We start from the raw sequence: 19,522 nt of genomic DNA on the forward strand, positions 1-19,522 counted from the left end.
TTAAGTACGTGATGCACAGGAGAGCATGGATCATACAAAACAGTAAACATTATATGCAGTGTACCTGTCTCAGTTTCCTTACCACACCAGGATATTCTTTGGGATTAAGTCAGTCTCTTGGGTTGCCCAGAGTTTGTAGGGCCATCTGGGCTCAGAAAAGCAGGCAGGGCTCCCCTGCATCATAGGGTTCCTACATGTTGGGTGATTTTGCTCCCTCCTGCTCTCAAGGCCTCCTTCTTGTCTGGCTCTCCCTGTTTCTGTGTGGCTTGCTATTTTAAATCCATCCTGGCTTCCTTTAGTCTGTCTTTTGGGTAACTTTCCACTGCTCTTTCTTTTCCTCTTCCCTTTACGGGAGTCAGCTAAACCAATGTGCTAAGAATGCAGCTCACCCATTGTTCAGAGGGTTTGCTCCTGAATAGAATCATGGAGTCCTAAGCATCCTCCTATTGTATTTCTGCCTGATGTGTACCTGCTACAGGATCTGTCAGCAATAATAGATCCACATGCATATAGGCACAGCAGATTTTCATAGTACAACTTCCCAAGATGAACCAGAATTCATAAATTGTACAGACATACTCCCAATCCCCATCACATTTCTCCCTTATCGAAAGCACTCTTGCTTGATTACTTGACCAGTACTCCAGGGATGTTTTGGCACCCCACCTTCAGACAGTGCATCTTGTGTGACTACTTATTAATTCAAACTAATACATGCATTCAGTCATTAAACAGTTCCAATCATCATGAAAACATCATAGTTAGGCTCCTACCTACATTATATAAATTCCCTCCCTCATTATCCCAGGGAAGGGGGAACTAGCTGCAGAGTTAGCAGGCCCCCGTATGCTAGTCACCCCAGTATTTCTGATTGGTTGGGATGGTCCCAAGATCCTTGGGTCTCCTTCTGTGAAAAGAGTGGTCCTGGTGCTGGGTCGAGGTGGAATCTATTCACTTTCCCCCAAGCCCAGTCCCCATCTTCACACCTCCTGCAAGAGGTTACGTGTTTTTCTCCCTCCATCTCCCTCAAGTTTAATTACATCATGACCAAATAACTGGAAGCCAGAGATTAAGGGGAACTTTTCCACCTCCTTTTCATTTACACTCTCCCAGTGATTGTTTCACACCCCTCTGGAGCATTTCCCACCTTTTAGTGACTATCATGAATTTGGCAGCTCTTTTTACCACTCTTAGCCTCACTCGTTCCAGGGGAGTTTTGACACATTGCACCTTTTGTCTGTGCCTTTTCCAGAGGAATTTTGAATCACAGCATCTGTCAGCTGTGCCATAGTCTTCCCTGCCCCCAGAGGAGGTCTGGTTCAGAGCATCTCTTAGCTGTACCAGTTTCTCACTGCTCCCAGCTGAAATCTGCGCCACAGACACATTCAGCATTTGACTTAGTTTCCCAGGTGAGGGTAGACAGAGATCTCACGCCCCAGCCACTGATTCTGGCCTTGACAGCTTGCACCTAAGCCTTCAGAAGTTAACCATATTACATCATTACACAGATTAACACATCAAGTGAAATAACGTCCCATGCTCCCACAGTCAGAGTCCCAGAACATCCTTTGGTGTCCATATTGACTCAGGCTAAAGGCAGAGTGATGGGATTCATTCTATGCCCACCTGATTGCCTATTAGCCCCTGTTTAGGCATGTTGTATATCCTTCTTCCTTGGTCCCAGGGGCATGACTTGACTCCGTTCTCTTTGAGCCAGTAGTGTTTGACCTGGTCAACAAGCTTCTGTTGATCCAATTCAATCTGCTCTTTCTGATACTTGGCCACCAGCTCCAACCATCTCTCCTCCAAGAACTTTCATTTCCACTCCAGCCTCCACAGCTCTGGACCTCTTGCCCTTTCTGCTACATCTGCAGAATCATCAGTGGAACAGTCTCTGGCACCATCTCTTCGGTCAACTGCCTGCCTTGCAGAAGAAAAAGGGAGCCCTCCAGACCTTCTGACCTAATGGTCTGGAGGCAGTGCCAATCCTGCCTCAAGACATGAGCACAGCATGGTCACCAACTTAGATTTCTTCTGATCTGCAGCAATGCACACATGCTCAGAAGCTGCTCTTTCATGAAGTGTTCATAATTCATGCTTGCTAATTAACTTATACCTGAGACAAACTAACAGACCTGTTCCCGACTTTCAGTGTAGAGCAAAAGTATAATCCCCCACCAAAAGTGTCTTAAAAAAAAACTTCATAGACTAACATGTAGATCCCATCTCTGCTACCATTCTGTCATAAACCCTAGCAAGCACCATCTCTTGGCCACCTATTAGGACTGTTAGGGGAATCCAGAGCAGCAGAGGCTTAAATGTTCCAATCACCTGTAACAAATGTTAATGGGGAAAGATACAAAAGGGAAACAAAAGGGCCAAATTAGTCCAAACAAAAAGGCCTACTGATGTCATTCAAGGACTCTGCTGAAATCATGTCTGGTAAACAAAAGTAGCATGGGGCTACTAAACTGGTCCTAAACTGGTGTGTCGCAAATTAAGCCTAATTAGTGAACAAAATGAAAGCATGGGCTATCCTGGTTATCACTCCCTTTTAGGATTCTTAAACATAAAGAAACTGTGGGGAGAAATCATGATTTTGGAGATGTATCTGCTGGCTGGAAGACAGGCGGACTGGGAGGAACAAACTTCGCCACCGTGGCTGCCACCCCCACAGTCTCCTGGGGCCCCAGGATCCACCCTAACACTGTGCAACATTCACCATTCTCATCGTGAGAGATAGCCTGACCAAACTGGATGACAGACAAAGAAGAAAAGGAGTACTTGTGGCACCTTAGAGACTAACAAATTTATTTGAGCATAAGCTTTCATGAGCTAGAGCTCACTTCATCGGATGCATTCAGTGGAAAATACAGTGGGGAGATTTATATACACAGAGAACATGAAACAATGGGTGTTACCATACACACTGTAAGGAGAGTGATCCGGTAAGGTGAGCTATTACCAGCAGGAGAGTGGGGTGGGGGGAGCTTTTTGTAGTGATAATCAAGGTGGGCCATTTCCAGCAGTTGACAGGAACATGTGAGGAACAATGGTGGGGTGGGGGATAAACATGGGGAAATAGTTTTACTTTGTGTAATGACCCATCCACTCCCAGTCTCTATTCAAGCCTAAGTTAATTGTATCCAGTTTGCAAATTAATTCCAATTCAGCAGTCTCTCGTTGGAGTCTGTTTTTGAAGTTTTTTTGTTGCTGTATTTCCACTTTTAGGTCTGTAATCGAGTGACCAGAGAGATTGAAGTGTTCTCCAACTGGTTTTTGAATGTTATAATTCTTGACATCTGATTTGTGTCCATTTATTCTTTTACGTAGAGATTATCCAGTTTGACCAATGTACATGGCAGAGGGGCATTGCTGGCACATGATGGCATATATCACATTGGTAGATGTGCAGGTGAACGAGCCTCTGATAGTGTGGCTGATGTGATTAGGCCCTATGATGATGTCCCCTGAATAGATATGTGGACACAGTTGGCAACGGGCTTTGTTGCAAGGATAGGTTCCTGGGTTAGTAGTTCTGTTGTGTGGTGTGTGGTTGCTGGTGAGTATTTGCTTCAGGTTGGGGGGCTGTCTGTAAGCAAGGACTGGCCTGTCTCCCAAGATCTGAGAGAGTGATGGGTCATCCTTCAGGATAGGTTGTAGATCCTTGATGATGCGTAGTAGGTCACCTGTAGTAGGTGACTTCTGGGTACTCTTCTGGCTCTGTCAATCTGTTTCTTCACTTCAGCAGGTGGGTATTGTAGTTGTAAGAATGCTTGATAGAGATCTTGTAGGTGTTTGTCTCTGTCTGGGGGGTTGGAGCAAATGTGGTTGTATTGTAGAGCTTGGCTGTAGACAATGGATCGTGTGGTGTGGTCTGGATGAAAGCTGGAGGCATGTAGGTAGGCATAGCGGTCAGTAGGTTTCCGGTATAGGGTGGTGTTTATGTGACCATCACTTATTAGCACCGTAGTGTCCAGGAAGTGGATCTCTTGTGTGGTCTGGTCCAGGCTGAGGTTGATGGTGGGATGGAAATTGTTGAAGTCATGGTGGAATTCCTCAAGGGCTTCTTTTCCATGGGTCCAGATGATGAAGATGTCATCAATATAGCGCAAGTAGAGTAGGGGCATTAGGGGACGAGAGCTGAGGAAGCGTTGTTCTAAGTCAGCCATAAAAATGTTGGCATACTGTGAGGCCATGCGGGTACCCATAGCAGTGCCTCTGATTTGAAGGTATACATTGTCCCCAAATGTGAAATAGTTATGGGTGAGGACAAAGTCACAAAGTTCAGCCACCAGGTTTGCCATGACATTATCGGGGATACTGTTCCTGAAGGCTTGTAGTCCATCTTTGTGTGGAATGTTGGTGTAGAGGGCTTCTACATCCATAGTGGCGAGGATGGTGTTTTCAGGAAGATCACCGATGGATTGTAGTTTCCTCAGGAAGTCAGTGGTGTCTCAAAGATAGCTGGGAGTGCTGGTAGCGTAGGGCCTGAGGAGGGAGTCTACATAGCCAGACAATCCTGCTGTGAGGGTGCCAATGCCTGAGATGATGGGGCGTCCAGGATTTCCAGGTTTATGGATCTTGGGTAGCAGATAGAATACCCCAGGTCGGGGTTCCAGGGGTGTGTCTGTGAGGATTTGTTCTTGTGCTTTTTCAGGGAGTTTCTTGAGCAAATGCTGTAGTTTCTTTTGGTAACCCCCAGTGGGATCAGAGGGTCATGGCTTGTAGAAAGTGGTGTTGGAGAGCTGCCTAGCAGCCTCTTGTTCATATTCCAACTTATTCATGATGACAACAGCACCTCCTTTGTCAGTCTTTTTGATTATGATGTCAGAGTTGTTTCTGAGGCTGTGGATGGCATTGTGTTCTGCATGGCTGAGGTTATGGGGCAAGTGATGCTGCTTTTCCACAATTTCAGCCCGTGCAAGTCGGTGGAAGCACTCTGTGTAGAAGTCCAGTCTGTTGTTTCAACCTTCAGGAGGAGTCCACCCAGAATCCTTCTTTTTGTAGTCTTGGTAGGAAGGTCTCTGTGGGTTAGTATGTTGTTCAGAGGTGTGTTGGAAATATTCCTTGAGTCGGAGGCGTCGAAAATAGGATTCTAGGTCACCACAGAACTGTATCATGTTCGTGGGGGTGGAGGGACAGAAGGAGAGGCCCCAAGATAGGACAGATTCTTCTGCTGGGCTAAGACTATTGTTGGATAGATTAACAATATTGCTGGGTGGGTTAAGGGAACCACTGTTGTGGCCCCTTGTGGAATTTAGTAATTTAGATAGTTTAGTGTCCTTTTTCTTTTGTAGAGAAGCAAAGTGTGTGTTGTAAATGGCTTGTCTAGCTTTTGTAAAGTCCAGCCACGAGGAAGTTTGTGTGGAAGGTTGGTTTTTTATGAGAGTATCCAGTTTTGAGAGCTTATTCTTAATCTTTCCCTGTTTGCTGGACTTCAGTAACACTACCTCCACTGAATGTGGCTAATCCTGACCACCACCTGGACTGTGAGACTGTCATCTCCCTTCCCCCAACATGTATCCTTTTCCTTCCCCACCTCATTTCTTCTCTTTCTTATCTCTCTCCTTTTGTCCTTTTTTCCCCCAAACAACAGTCTGGCTTAGCTGGCCAAGATCGCATTCTGCAACAAAGTTGTAAGCCTGAGACCAGATACGTAGTGAAAAACAATGCCCTAAACCTCCTGCCAGATATAGGAGTGCCTGATAAGAATATGTGCTGTGCCCGTGTTTCTCCAGCAATGAGGGTGCAAGTAAGAGTCAGCACCAGAGACAGAAGCTGCATTTCTACCTTAGCTGTTGTTTTCTCTCCTCTTTGGGTGTGTTTCTCATTTTTTGTCTTAAAAGAAGCAGGATTAGATTTTAAACAACAGCAGCTCCATCCCATCTCAACTGTTTCTCTTTCCCCTGACAAAAAAGGACATATATCACTATCTTTAATACCATTGAACAAACTGTCAGATGGGGCAGGATGGGGGGGGTCCTTTTAAAAAAAGCTCTATAGCTAAAGGGAAAGGGAATAAGGGATATTGTTAACACAAAAGCTTTAATTAATACTTTACATTTCAAATGCTTCAACTTTTTTTTTTGCTTCTTTTTCTGTATCTTTAATAAAAAGTGGAAATAATTTTAATGGCGTGTTTGCTATGGCACTCAGCAGGCCAAGGTCTCTGTATTTTTTCCAAAAATCAAGCCCTGTAAACAATGTACAGGGACAGTGTCACAGTAACACCTTGGACTTTCTGGGCACATTTATTCCATCAAAATTAAACACAACAGCACTGTGAAAATATATAGGCCTGGTCTACACTAAAAAATTAGGTCAACGCTGCTCAGGGCTGTAAAAAAAAAGCCACCTCCCTGAGCAGCATGTAAGCCAACCTGGCCCCTGGTGCAGACAGTGCTAGATCAATGGACAGATTCTTCCATCAACCTAGCTGTCACTTCTTGGGGAGGTGGATTATCTATGCAGATGGGAGAACCCCTCCCGTCAGCGTAGCTAGTGACTACATTGAAGTGCTACAGTAACAAAGTGCAGCACTGCAGTTGTACCACTGCAGTGTTTCAAGTATAGACAAGCGCATAGTAAGAAAAGTCCCTGCCCCGAAAAGCTTACATTCTAAATAGACAAGACAGACAAATCGGTGGGACAAGATGTAAAGTGACTTTCCCAGTGCCACACAACTGGTCAGAGATAAAGTTGGGAATTAAACCCAGGCCTCAGTTCCACTCTGGTGAATTAGCCACTGAAGTGCATTGCCTCCTTTGCTGTGTCCCCTCCACATTTGACAGTATTTATATTGGTATGTAAAAAGCCTCCCTAGAGACGCAAGAAGGGTCAGCTTAACTATGTATGCATTGGAAAGGAAATTAAGGGTTACTGGGGCACCATGGTCTGCAATGCTCATCCACCAACAATGCATGTGCAAGGGAGAGGTAAGAATGTCAACCATATCTTTCTAGTGTGCCTGGCAACTGTGATCTCTCTTCTGAGTGGCTCCGGAATGGTGAATTTAAGATGATGGCTTGCAACAATTATGGCCACCTCCACTGCTCACTCCCCTCAGTTGAAGTTAAAGGGCACCAAAGCTTACATGAAAGAAGGAAAAACTATCAATAACCCAAAGAAAATGAGGCTTGCAAACTGCTAAAAGTGAGTGGTTTTTTAATATCTCTGATTTCCTTCCTTCAGGCACAAACTTTTTCCTTGTGAAATCAATGGGAGTTTGGCAAATTTGTAGTCTACGGGGCTAGCCTGCTAGCTTGCTATATTATATGATGTTTTTCTTTATTAATTTGATTGATTATATTATTTTGACTTATTTTTGTACTGAAAAATTTCAGTAGACATTACTGTGACAGGTCGGATCACATAAACCCCCCGGGGGCTGCCACCTGATGTGCCAACACTACTTCTGCCCCTGCTTTCCCTGCCCTGCCAGCTTGGGACTTCAGTGCCTTGCCTGGTTTCAGACAGATCTGCTCACCTGCTGCAAACCCAGAGCCAGGTGTGAACCACATCCCCTAACAGCTGTAGGCTTAAACTGAAAGTAGCTTACGAAGTGTTGCTGTCTTTAACACTCAGATGCCCAACTCCCAATGGGGTCTAAACCTCAAATAAATCCATTTTACCCTGTATAAAGCGTATACAGGGTAAACTCATAAATTGTTTGCCCTCTATAACTCTGATAGAGAGTATGCACAGCTGTTTGCCCCTCCCGTCATTAATACATACTCTGGGTTAATTAATAAGTAAAAAGTGATTTTATTAAAAGTAGGATTTAAGTGGTTCCAAGTAGTAACAGAGAGAACAAAGTGAATTACCAAACAAAATAAAATAGAACATGCAAATCTACGTCTACTACAGTGATAAAACTGAATACAGATAAAAACCTCACCCTCACAGGAATCCCAGTAAGCTTCCTTTTACAGACTAGTCTCCTTCTAGTGTGGGTCCAGCAATCACTCACATCCCCTGTAGTTACTGTCCTTTGTTCCAGTTTCTTTCAGGTATCCTTGGGGGTGGAGAGGCTCTCTCTTGAGCCAGCTCAAGAAAAAATGGAGGGATCTCCCAGGGGTTTACATAGACTTTCTCTTGGGGGTGGAGATTCCGCTCCTCTCTCCTATGCAAAGTCCAGCTCCAAGATGGAGTTTTGGAGTCACATGGGCAAGTCACATGTCCATACATGACTCAGTTTTTACAGGCAGCAGCCATTGCTTACATGCTACGTTGAACGTCCTCAAGTAGACTTCTTATGTGGATTGGAGCCTTTCAAGATTCATTGTCGTTTAAGTGTTTCTTGATTGGGCACTTAATTTGAACATTCCTTTCTCAAGAAGCCAACCAAATGCTTTACTAAGGCTACTTAGAAATCAAGTAAGTACACAGCCAATATTCATAGCTTCAAATACAACAATGACACATGCATGCAAATAGGATGAATAGATTCAGTAGATCATAACCTTTACAGAGATATGTTATAGGGCATATGCAGCCTAAAACATATTCCAGTTATGTCATATATACATTCATAAGCATATTTCCATAAAGCCTTATCATAGAATCATAAAATCATAGAATATCAGGCTTGGAAGGGACCCCTGAAGGTCATCTAGTCCAACCCCCTGCTCGAAGCAGGACCAATTCCCAGTTAAATCATCCCAGCCAGGGCTTTGTCAAGCCTGACCTTAAAAACCTCTAAGGAAGGAGATTCTACCACCTCCCTAGGGAACCCATTCCAGTGTTTCACCACCCTATTAGTGAAAAAGTTTTTCCTAATATCCAATCTAAACCTCCTCCACTGCAACTTGAGACCATTACTCCTCGTTCTGTCATCTGCTACCATTGAGAACAGTCTAGAGCCATCCTCTTTGGAACCCACTTTCAGGTAGTTGAAAGCAGCTATCAAATCCCCCCTCATTCTTCTCTTCTGCAGGCTAAACAATCCCAGCTCCCTCAGCCTCTCCTCATAAGTCATGTGTTCTAGACCCCTAATCAATTTGTTGCCCTTCGCTGGACTCTCTCCAATTTATCCACATCTTTCTTGTAGTGTGGGGCCCAAAACTGGACACAGTACTCCAGATGAGGCCTCACCAATGTCGAATAGAGGGGAACAATCACGTCCCTCGATCTGCTCGCTATGCCCCTGCTTATACATCCCAAAATGCCATTGGCCTTCTTGGCAACAAGGGCACACTGCTGACTCATATCCAGCTTCTCATCCACTGTCACCCCAGGTCCTTTTCCGCAGAACTGCTGCCTAGCCATTCGGTCCCTAGTCTGTAGCGGTGCATTGGATTCTTCCATCCTAAGTGCAGGACCCTGCATTTATCCTTATTGAACCTCATCAGATTTCTTTTGGCCCAATCCTCCAATTTGTCTAGGTCCTTCTGTATCCTAGCCCTCCCCTCCAGCGTATCTACCACTCCTCCCAGTTTAGTATCATCCGCAAATTTGCTGAGAGTGCAATCCACACCATCCTCCAGATCATTTATGAAGATATTGAACAAAACCGGCCCCAGGACCGACCCCTGGGGCACTCCACTTGATACCGGCTGCCAACTAGACATGGAGCCATTGATCACTACCCGTTGAGCCCGACAATCTAGCCAGCTTTCTACCCACCTTATAGTGCATTCATCCAGCCCATATTTCCTTAACTTGCTGACAAGAATACTGTGGGAGACCGTGTCAAAAGCTTTGCTAAAGTCAAGAAACAATACATCCACTGCTTTCCCTTCATCCACAGAACCAGTAATCTCATCATAAAAGGCAATTAGATTAGTCAGGCATGACCTTCCCTTGGTGAATCCATGCTGGCTGTTCCTGATCACTTTCCTCTCATGCAAGTGCTTCAGGATTGATTCTTTGAGGACCTGCTCCATGATTTTTCCAGGGACTGAGGTGAGGCTGACTGGCCTGTAGTTCCCAGGATCCTCCTTCTTCCCTTTTTTAAAGATGGGCACTACATTAGCCTTTTTCCAGTCATCCGGGACTTCCCCCGTTCACCACGAGTTTTCAAAGATAATGGCCAATGGCTCTGCAATCACAGGCGCCAATTCCTTCAGCACTCTCGGATGCAACTCGTCCGGCCCCATGGACTTGTGCACGTCCAGCTTTTCTAAATAGTCCCTAACCACCTCTATCTCCACAGAGGGCTGTCCATCTCTTCCCCATTTTGTGATGCCCAGCGCAGCAGTCTGGGAGCTGACCTTGTTAGTGAAGACAGAGGCAAAAAAAGCATTGAGTACATTAGCTTTCTCCACATCCTCTGTCACTAGGTTGCCTCCCTCATTCAGTAAGGGGCCCACACTTTCCTTGGCTTTCTTCTTGTTGCCAACATACCTGAAGAAACCCTTCTTGTTACTCTTGACATCTCTCGCTAGCTGCAGCTCCAGGTGCGATTTGGCCCTCCTGATATCATTCCTACATGCCCGAGCAATATTTTTATACTCTTCCCTGGTCATATGTCCAACCTTCCACTTCTTGTAAGCTTCTTTTTTATGTTTAAGATCCGCTAGGATTTCACCATTAAGCCAAGCTGGTCGCCTGCCATATTTACTATTCTTTCGACTCATCGGGATGGTTTGTCCCTGTAACCTCAACAGGGATTCCTTGAAATACAGCCAGCTCTCCTGGACTCCTTTCCCCTTCAAGTTAGTCCCCCAGGGGATCCTGGCCATCCGTTCCCTGAGGGAGTCAAAGTCTGCTTTCCTGAAGTCCAGGGTCCGTATCCTGCTGCTTACCTTTCTTCCCTGCGTCAGGATCCTGAACTCAACCAACTCATGGTCACTGCCTCCCAGATTCCCATCCACTTTTGCTTCCCCCACTAATTCTACCCGGTTTGTGAGCAGCAGGTCAAGAAAAGCGCCCCCCCTAGTTGGCTCCTCTAGCACTTGCGCCAGGAAATTGTCCCCTACGCTTTCCAAAAACTTCCTGGATTGTCTATGCACCGCTGTATTGCTCTCCCAGCAGATATCAGGAAAATTAAAGTCACCCATGAGAATCAGGGCATGCGATCTAGTAGCTTCCGTGAGCTGCCGTAAGAAAGCTTCATCCACCTCATCCCCCTGGTCCGGTGGTCTATAGCAGACTCCCACCACTACATCACTCTTGTTGCTCACACTTCTAAACTTAATCCAGAGACACTCAGGTTTTTCTACAGTTTCGTACCGGAGCTCTGAGCAGTCATACTGCTCCCTTACATACAGTGCTACTCCCCCACCTTTTCTGCCCTGCCTGTCCTTCCTGAACAGTTTATAACCATCCATGACAGTACTCCAGTCATGTGAGTTATCCCACCAAGTCTCTGTTATTCCAATCACGTCATAGTTCCTTGACATCACCAGGACCTCCAGTTCTCCCTGCTTGTTACCAAGGCTTTGTGCATTTGTATATAAGCACTTGAGATAACCTGTTGATCGCCCCTCATTCCCAGTATGAGGCAGGAGCCCTCCCCTCACAGACATTCCTGCCTGTGCTTCCTCCCGGTATCCCGCTTTCCCACTTACCTCAGGGCTTTGGTCTCCTTCCCCTGGTGAACCTAGTTTAAAGCCCTCCTCACTAGGTTAGCCAGCCTGCTGGCAAAGATGCTCTTCCCTCTCTTCGTAAGATGGAGCCCGTCTCTGCCCAGCACTCCTCCTTCATGGAACACCATCCCATGGTCAAAGAATCCAAAGCCTTCTCTCCGACACCACCTGCGTAGCCATTCGTTGACTTCCACGATTCGACGGTCCCTACCCAGGCCTTTTCCTTCCACGGGGAGGATGGACGAGAACACCACTTGCGCCTCCAACTCCTTTATCCTTCTTCCCAGAGCCACGTAGTCCGCAGTGATCCGCTCAAGGTCATTCTTGGCAGTATCATTGGTGCCCACGTGGAGAAGCAGGAAGGGGTAGCGATCCGAGGGCTTGATGAGTCTCGGCAGTCTCTCCGTCACATCGCGAATCTTAGCCCCTGGCAAGCAGCAGACTTCTCGGTTTTCCCGGTCAGGGTGGCAGATAGATGACTCAGTCCCCCGGAGGAGAGAGTCCCCGACCACCACCACCCGCCTTCTCCTCTTGGGAGTGGTGGTCGTGGAACCCCCAACCTCAGGACATCGCATCTCATGCCTTCCAACCAGCGGAGTCTCCTTCTGCTTTCTCGCCCCAGACATATCATCTGGTCCACTTTATGGGGTGCACCATCACAATTACTTCGTTATATTTAGCTGTAATGCAAGGAACACTGCAGGCCTGTATCCTGTATGATTAACCAGAACAAGTTAGCATAAGTACTTGTAAACTTTGGCATAGATAAATGGCCTGCCAGTTACCCTTTTTGACTTTGTGGAACTGAATGTTTACCAAAATTCTGGGACATACCTGTAATCACAAAGTACACCACAAGAACAAGGAATAAATGGTTTGGGCCAAAGGAAACAGTTCAACGAATGAAATAATCAGCATTAATATGTATGGATAAGTTATGGATATATAATGCTATGATTTAGTCATGGAAGTCACCAAATCCATGACTTCCAGCGACCTCCGTGACTTCAGCCTGTGGTGCTCAGGAGCTGCAGGGTCCCCTGCTGCTCACGGGGGCCAGGAGCTGTGGGATACACCTGCTGCCTCTGGCAAACCCTGAAGCTCCAAGCTGCCATAGGGGGGTACACCCTGCGGGCGAGCCCCTGAGCTCCTAGCAGTTGTGGACAGCGGGGGAACCCCCAAGCTCCCAGCAGTGGCAGGCAGTGAGGGCCCCCAGAGCTGTGGGAGCGGGGGATCCCCCAAGCTCCCAGCCATCGGGGGAACCCTCAAGCTTCTGGCTGCTAGGCCCCAAGCTCTCAGTCACTATGGGTAGTGGAGGGCCCTGGAGCTGTGGGCAGTGGGGGAACCCTGCAGTTCCCGACCGCTGTGGGCGAACCCCAAGGCTTCTGGCCACCACAGGCAGTGGGGGCCCCCAGAGCTGCTGGCAGCAGGGGAACCTTGCAGCTCCGGGCCTCCACGGGTTGTGGGAGTACCCCACATCTCCCGGTCCAGTTTAAATAGCTTTTGTAAAGGGATGATACCACAAGTGTCTCTAGAACTACTTTACAGGCAGCAGAGGTACCCCCCAGCCCCCAGCTGTTGCAGGCAGCAGGAGGACTCACAGCTCCCAGCAGTCGGCTGTGGGGGACCCTGGAGCTCCAACTCCCAACCCTTGGTGGGGTCCCCCGGAGCTCCTAGCCGCTGTGCAGCTGCCCCTCTGCAGGCGGTGTGGGGACTCACAGATCCCCACTTTGTCACAGATATTTTTGATCAAAGTCACGGACAGGTCACGGCTTCTGTAAATTTTTCTTTATTGCCCGTGACCTGTCCATGACTGATTAAAAATATCCATGACAAAATCTTAGCCTTATTGATACTCTGTAGTCTAGCATATTCTTATGTAAGTGTACCCTAAGATTTATCCATGTGAGGAAATAAGATTTGGGCATGGAAGGTTGAGCACAGATGAATATTCAGGATATTTCCAAGATCCTATAGGAGGGCAAACCATCATGTGGAGGCATCCTTCTTTTAGCTTCAAGTCCTCTTTTGTTTAGCTACCAGCTCAGCTTTTGCAATATAGCTGAGCTACTCAGCACTCGACCCTGATCTCCATCATCTTGAGACTGAAGAACCTGGACTATCAAACTCATTTGGCATGCCAGACAAGAGGCTGGAACTTTGTCTCCCATCACCAGGTCCCTGAGGAAGGGTGTGAACAATCTAGTTTAAATAGCTTTTGTAAAGGGATGATACCACAAGTGTCTATAGAACTACTTTACTACCACTACTTTTTTTTTTGGCTCTGTGGTTTGGAGCTTTGATAACTCTTTCCTTTATTTTAATAAACATTTCTTAAAGCCTGACTTTGTCCTCAGTGTGAATGTCCTTGCCACACACCCTGAGGGTCTGTGCAAAGTATTGAACTCTCTACATTGTGTAGTTTTGTAGCCTGATTTTGGGATAAGAACCTAATTATCTTCTGGTCAGATAATTGGTGAGCCTATAATAAATCAGCCCTATAAAAATCAGGTTAACAAATTACTTCAGTGGGAAAAGGATGGGGCTCTTCCCATCATCATACTTTCCCAATCTACTTTCTTCTGCAGCTCAGCAAGGCTGTTGGCCCTCCAGTAACTATTCATTTGCCTCTACATTCATTGTATACTTGGCAGAATACAACCACTGCTCCCTAACAATTTGATTAGTGGCAAAATATTTTTGCTTTAAATTCAGGGAAGATGAGCCCTGCTCACTTGTAACAAGGGAAGGGGGAAATGGAAACAGAGAGTGGGAATGGCCAACAAATGTTTTAAACTTTTATTTTAAATCTTTGCAACTTTCAGCAGTTTGACAACCCATTTTCTTCATGTCATCCCCTCTTTCAGCTAGAATTTATCTAATGAATTTTAAAAATTCAGTATTTTACCTCAGGATTATTATCCATGAAATGTGTAAGTGAGGAAGGCCAAGGAAGAACTGGCAGAAGACAGCGACAGAGAATACTGAATGCTCTGGCATCACCTCGGAACTAGCAAGTGACCTTAAATGAAGGAACTCAACTGCCCAATGTGTCAGCTACTCAGAAGGAACTAAAGTCTAAGGTAAGGTAATTAACTAGGAGTTTATTAATCATACCTAGGGTTAAATTAATCATCTTTCAGCCCAGGAAATGTCTTACTCCTCAGAAAAGTCCCTCAAATTAGAACCAATTTGAAAACCCAGGAATTTGTTACCAAAACTGACAAACTTCATCCATCTAGTCTTTAGAGTATGGCAGTTTAATTTTATTCAGAATTGTACCTTAGAGAGTACCTATCTCATGCTTACCTGTATATATGGATAATCTGTTATTAATTCTTCCTTCTCATTGTAAGTAAAAACTGGGAAATTTGGGGCTATGAACATTCTGAAAATAAAAGGTTTTAAAAAAAATTAGAAATCCAAAAGCAGGGGACCCTGCTGAAGAAATATAGATCAGGATAGTCAGTCATTAGGTAATATTGGTTATAATTAGTTTTGCTGTTGTTGGGCAAATTAAAGTTGTTCTTCTAAGAAGAAAGGGTGTTGTTTTGCTGTCAGCTAAAACCGCAAAACTAGTTCAAGCTAGTTAAAACTGCATTGAGAGGCAACTAGCAACTGTTGCAGGAGGATGTATCCGAGACAAGCAGAACACCAGCTGACACAAATATGTGCACTTGACATTTAGGTATAGAATACAAAAAGGGGGTTTGAGCATCAAGCTTTAGCTCAGCAGGCCTGTTGGACAGCCAAGACCACGGGACTCCTGGATGATGTGATGGGTCCTCCTCCTTGCTCTACCATACATAACAAGCCATTGTTTAGTCTTACTGTCATAAACATACAGTTAAGGGTAGCATAAAATCCCTCCTTTACCTGTAAGGGGTTAAGAAGCTCAAATAACCTGGTTGGCACCTGACCAGAAGGACCAATGGGGAAAGAAGATAGTTTCAAATCTGGTGGCGGGGGGGGGGGGCGTGGGGGGAGTTTTTGTTTGTGCTCTCTTTGTTCTCTCGGGACAGAGAGGGACCAGGGCAGGAAAAAAGCATCTCCTAAAATGTGATAGATGCATGTGATCTGTTGGCTACAGAAGGTCTAAGGCCCAGCTCCTCAAAGGTATTTAGGTGTCTCTCACTAAATTCAATGGAATTTAGATGGCTAAATACCTTTATTTAGCCACCTAAATGGTCTTATGTGAATCTACAGTCAAGACCCAGTGCATTCTGCAGATGTGAATTTGCTGCATAATTCTCTTCTTGCCACAAAGCTGTGCTCCAGCATCTATGCGTTAATTATAAAAATATTCCTAGTTCTCATGGTTGTAAAGAAAAACTTGAATTGAATGTACCTGATGCAGAGATACCATTATACTAATGCACGAGATGATGAAATGCACAAGATGATGAAATGAAATATCCAGTGTTGCTCAATGAACCAGTGGTACTGGGAATAGAATCCCAATCCAGTGCTTTATCTCCTGGGCATCACTCACACATTTCCTAAGTAAACCCAAGAACACCTCATTCGACAGTTCTGTATTATTATATACATTGCAGACATGGCAACACAGAGACAGAGCAAGAGAGAGAGAGAGTTTTGTATGAATTTGTTTATAAATGCTGGATCTGAGAGAAATGTGGCACTGAAAGAAGCATGTTTACTTGGAGCTTTTCCAGTGCTGACAAGGTCCCCAGCACTGAAGGACCATCACCATCTGCATTCATCAGCTCCTGCCTTACAGTTGGCAAATTTGAAGCCCTTGGCACTGACAAATGCTCAAGACAAATCCAGCTTCTTCAGTTCTAGTGTGGCTCCAAAGCTGGACATAAGCTGTTCCACCAACTTGGAGCTAGATAAATACGTCAAAGGCTTCTGTTTCTCCCCTGCAAGGAGAGACAGAGGCTTAATTATTCAGTTTGTCTGTCCAGCCGTCTGTCCAACCAATGTTTCTGAGATCAGATAAAATAGAGACACAAAATTTTCAGAATAGATTTGTACATGACAGCTAGATGATATTTCAGTTCAATTTTTAAAAAATGCATTAAAATTTTACAAAAAGAAAAGGAGTACTTGTGGCACCTTAGAGACTAACCAATTTATTTGAGCATGAGCTTTCGTGAGCTACAGCTCACTTCATCAGATGTTTACCGTGGAAACTGCAGCAGACTTTATATACACACAGAAATCTGCTGCAGTTTCCACGGTAAACATCTGATGAAGTGAGCTGTAGCTCACGAAAGCTCATGCTCAAATAAATTGGTTAGTCTCTAAGGTGCCACAAGTACTCCTTTTCTTTTTGCGAATACAGACTAACACGGCTGTTCCTCTGAAACCTGTCATTATGCAAGGCACTGCATTTAGCCGTATGGAGTGGAAATCTATCAACTGCATGAAAAAACTTGTACAGATACAGACAGACATCATCTTCCTTTCCATCTGATGAAGTGAGCTGTAGCTCACGAAAGCTCATGCTCAAATAAATTGGTTAGTCTCTAAGGTGCCACAAGTACTCCTTTTCTTTTTGCGAATACAGATTAACACGGCTGTTCCTCTGAAACCTGTCATTAAAATTTTAATTATACTTATTATTACAAATCCCATCTTCATCTGCAGACTTTTCCATATCCAGAAAATGAATGATCATCATTTGTTCAACATGACTCACATCTGGTGTACAGTCCAGTATTATTGAAAAGTATTTTGCAGAATGGGCAGCTTCTACAATCTTCTTTTTAATGACATTTGCTAGGATTTGAATCAGTTCATTCTGAATATTTTTTCCTAAATAATGAACCCTGTGTTTCATGATAAGTTATTTTATGTAGATGCTCCTTCATGACTGGATCAAACAAAGCTAGGTATTCAACACATTTTAAAAAGTTTCTATTACCTGGAGTGTATAATTTTTCATTTCTACCACAGCCATGGAGTACTAAATTTTGCCCACCAAGAACTCACTAAAGCAATCAGATGCTCTAATATTTGTTGCCAATATTCTTCTTTCCTTGATCACACGTAAATTTTCTTCAATAGTTTTTCCTTTTTTCCCCAATCATAATTAAAGTTCTTTCCAATTTTGAAAACATTCCAAATGTTTGGTACTTCTTTCATGTGAAGAGAGAATTGAAGATATGTTTTTCCAGTCCTTTGAACCATTTTCAATAAGTGATGTACCAATTGCTCAATTTCTAAACAATTTGCAGCAAAAGCAAAACAGAGTCTTTCGACACTGCATATTGTAACCAGTTTCAATGAATTTCTTCCCCATTAATGAGTTTCCTCTTGTAATGCTGAGCAGCGAATTTTCTTTTATTTCCATCCTTAGGGAAGGGAAATTCATGAACGTGTTCGGGTCCACGTTCCACGAGAATTTGCCGCACACTGTCATCACATCTGGGCCACAAAGCTGGGCCCCATACTGTAACTTGTTTGTAACTTCCTCATCCTTTCTTCCAGAATTCTACTTCATTTACTTCAATTTCTGCATATGTCCCTGAAGGTAAATAATATTTTTCCACTTCCATATCAGTCTGATGCTGTGAGCTGCCTTCATCTAGAAGTAAGTTTCCATCATCTTGAGTTTCTAAACTGCTTTTTTGTGGATGTGAGCTACCCTTATCTCAAAGTAATATACCTTCATCTTGATGTTCCAAAATACTTCCATGCGGATGTGAGCTAACCTCCTTTCCAAGTAAATTCCTTCTTCTGGATGCTGTGAACTTCTTCCATCTTTATTTGGATTAAAGAGAAAATATTTCAAGAAGGATCCCTGCTGTTTTGCTTGGTCCTTTTCCTTCTCAACATTTCATTTATGATACTCAGCTCCTGAGGGTTTTCTTTTTCCTCTTTCTGCAATGGGGCCTTTGAATATTGTTATGTACTAACTGTGCTCCCGACAGCAAGCATTATAGCGTTCAGGATGGCTGACACACAACATGATTGGCAATTTAAACCACATTGCAGCCATTCCAACATGTCCTTTCACTGCTTAAATGATTTCAATGATTAGTAACATACACTCACCTACCTATTAAAACAGTTAGTTACAGCATTTACATGGAAACAAAATGACCTTTTTCAACGTTATAACCTGACACCGGTTGTTTGGAAAGTAATCCCCTTCCTCACAGTTACCCGCTTGGAGTGTGACATCACTTTCATAGTCTATTAAGTGTTAACGCTGTTACTTTTGTTTTATGGACCTTATTTATTAAATGTGAACAAGTTATAACAAAGTTAATAATTATACAGTCCGATAATAACTCTAAGATTTAATAATGGTTAAAGATACTCATTTTGGATTTATGATGCTGAAAGATGTTATTCTTTGGCACCAAGAAACAATTTTTCACAGTATTCGATCAATTCTTAACCATCTACCTGCGACGTGTGTTAAAATGACCGTTTGACATGTATCAACTCGTGATATCTTCGCTCTACATGAATTTCCGGCTATGCGACCTTGATGTATATTTGAGTTAGGTGTCACTAGCATTGCAGCTCTTGCCTCTGTTGGATGTGTTTCACTATGGCTGAGTTATTGCTTATCAAAATTGCAGAGTGGATCATCTTGACCCTGCGTTGCAAACTGAATTTTTTTTTTGCTAAAATATGACTTATTTTTGCAGTAAATGAAAGATTTGACATATTAATAAATTCTTGGAAACGTAGATAAATGAATTAGAATTCATATTCCCTCTGTACACACACAGGAATTGAAATAATGACATTTCATTTTTTTTTCCAAATTGATTTTTTTCCTCGAATTTGGTGCCCCATTTAACTTGGCACCCTAGTTCGCCTACATGGATGGGCCGCCCCTGCAGATGAGAATCAACACCAGAGACAGAAGCTGCATTTTTCATCTTTGCCGATTTATTTTCCTTTCCCGTTTTGTGTGTTTTTGTCTTGTTTTCTAGGCAATGGGATCAAACTTCAACAACAAAAGCAACAACAGCTCCAGCATGTCAACTACCTTTTTTTTTTTTTTT

At 44.1% G+C, this 19,522-nt stretch overlaps 1 protein-coding gene across 1 annotated transcript in view; it reads right to left on the minus strand.

Moving 5' to 3' along the window:
* The window catches only part of LOC125631701 (disintegrin and metalloproteinase domain-containing protein 20-like), a 174,285-nt gene that overhangs the window by 145,891 nt on the left and 8,872 nt on the right, over positions 1 to 19,522 (minus strand). Inside the window, exon 4 of the mRNA XM_048838772.2 lies at positions 14,841 to 14,919. Within this exon, the coding sequence (XP_048694729.2) occupies positions 14,841 to 14,919 (79 nt within the window). The remainder of the gene's footprint in view (positions 1 to 14,840; positions 14,920 to 19,522) is intronic.

The sequence above is a fragment of the Caretta caretta genome, chromosome 1 (genome assembly GCF_965140235.1).
Source record: "Caretta caretta isolate rCarCar2 chromosome 1, rCarCar1.hap1, whole genome shotgun sequence".
Lineage (NCBI taxonomy): Eukaryota > Metazoa > Chordata > Testudines > Cheloniidae > Caretta > Caretta caretta.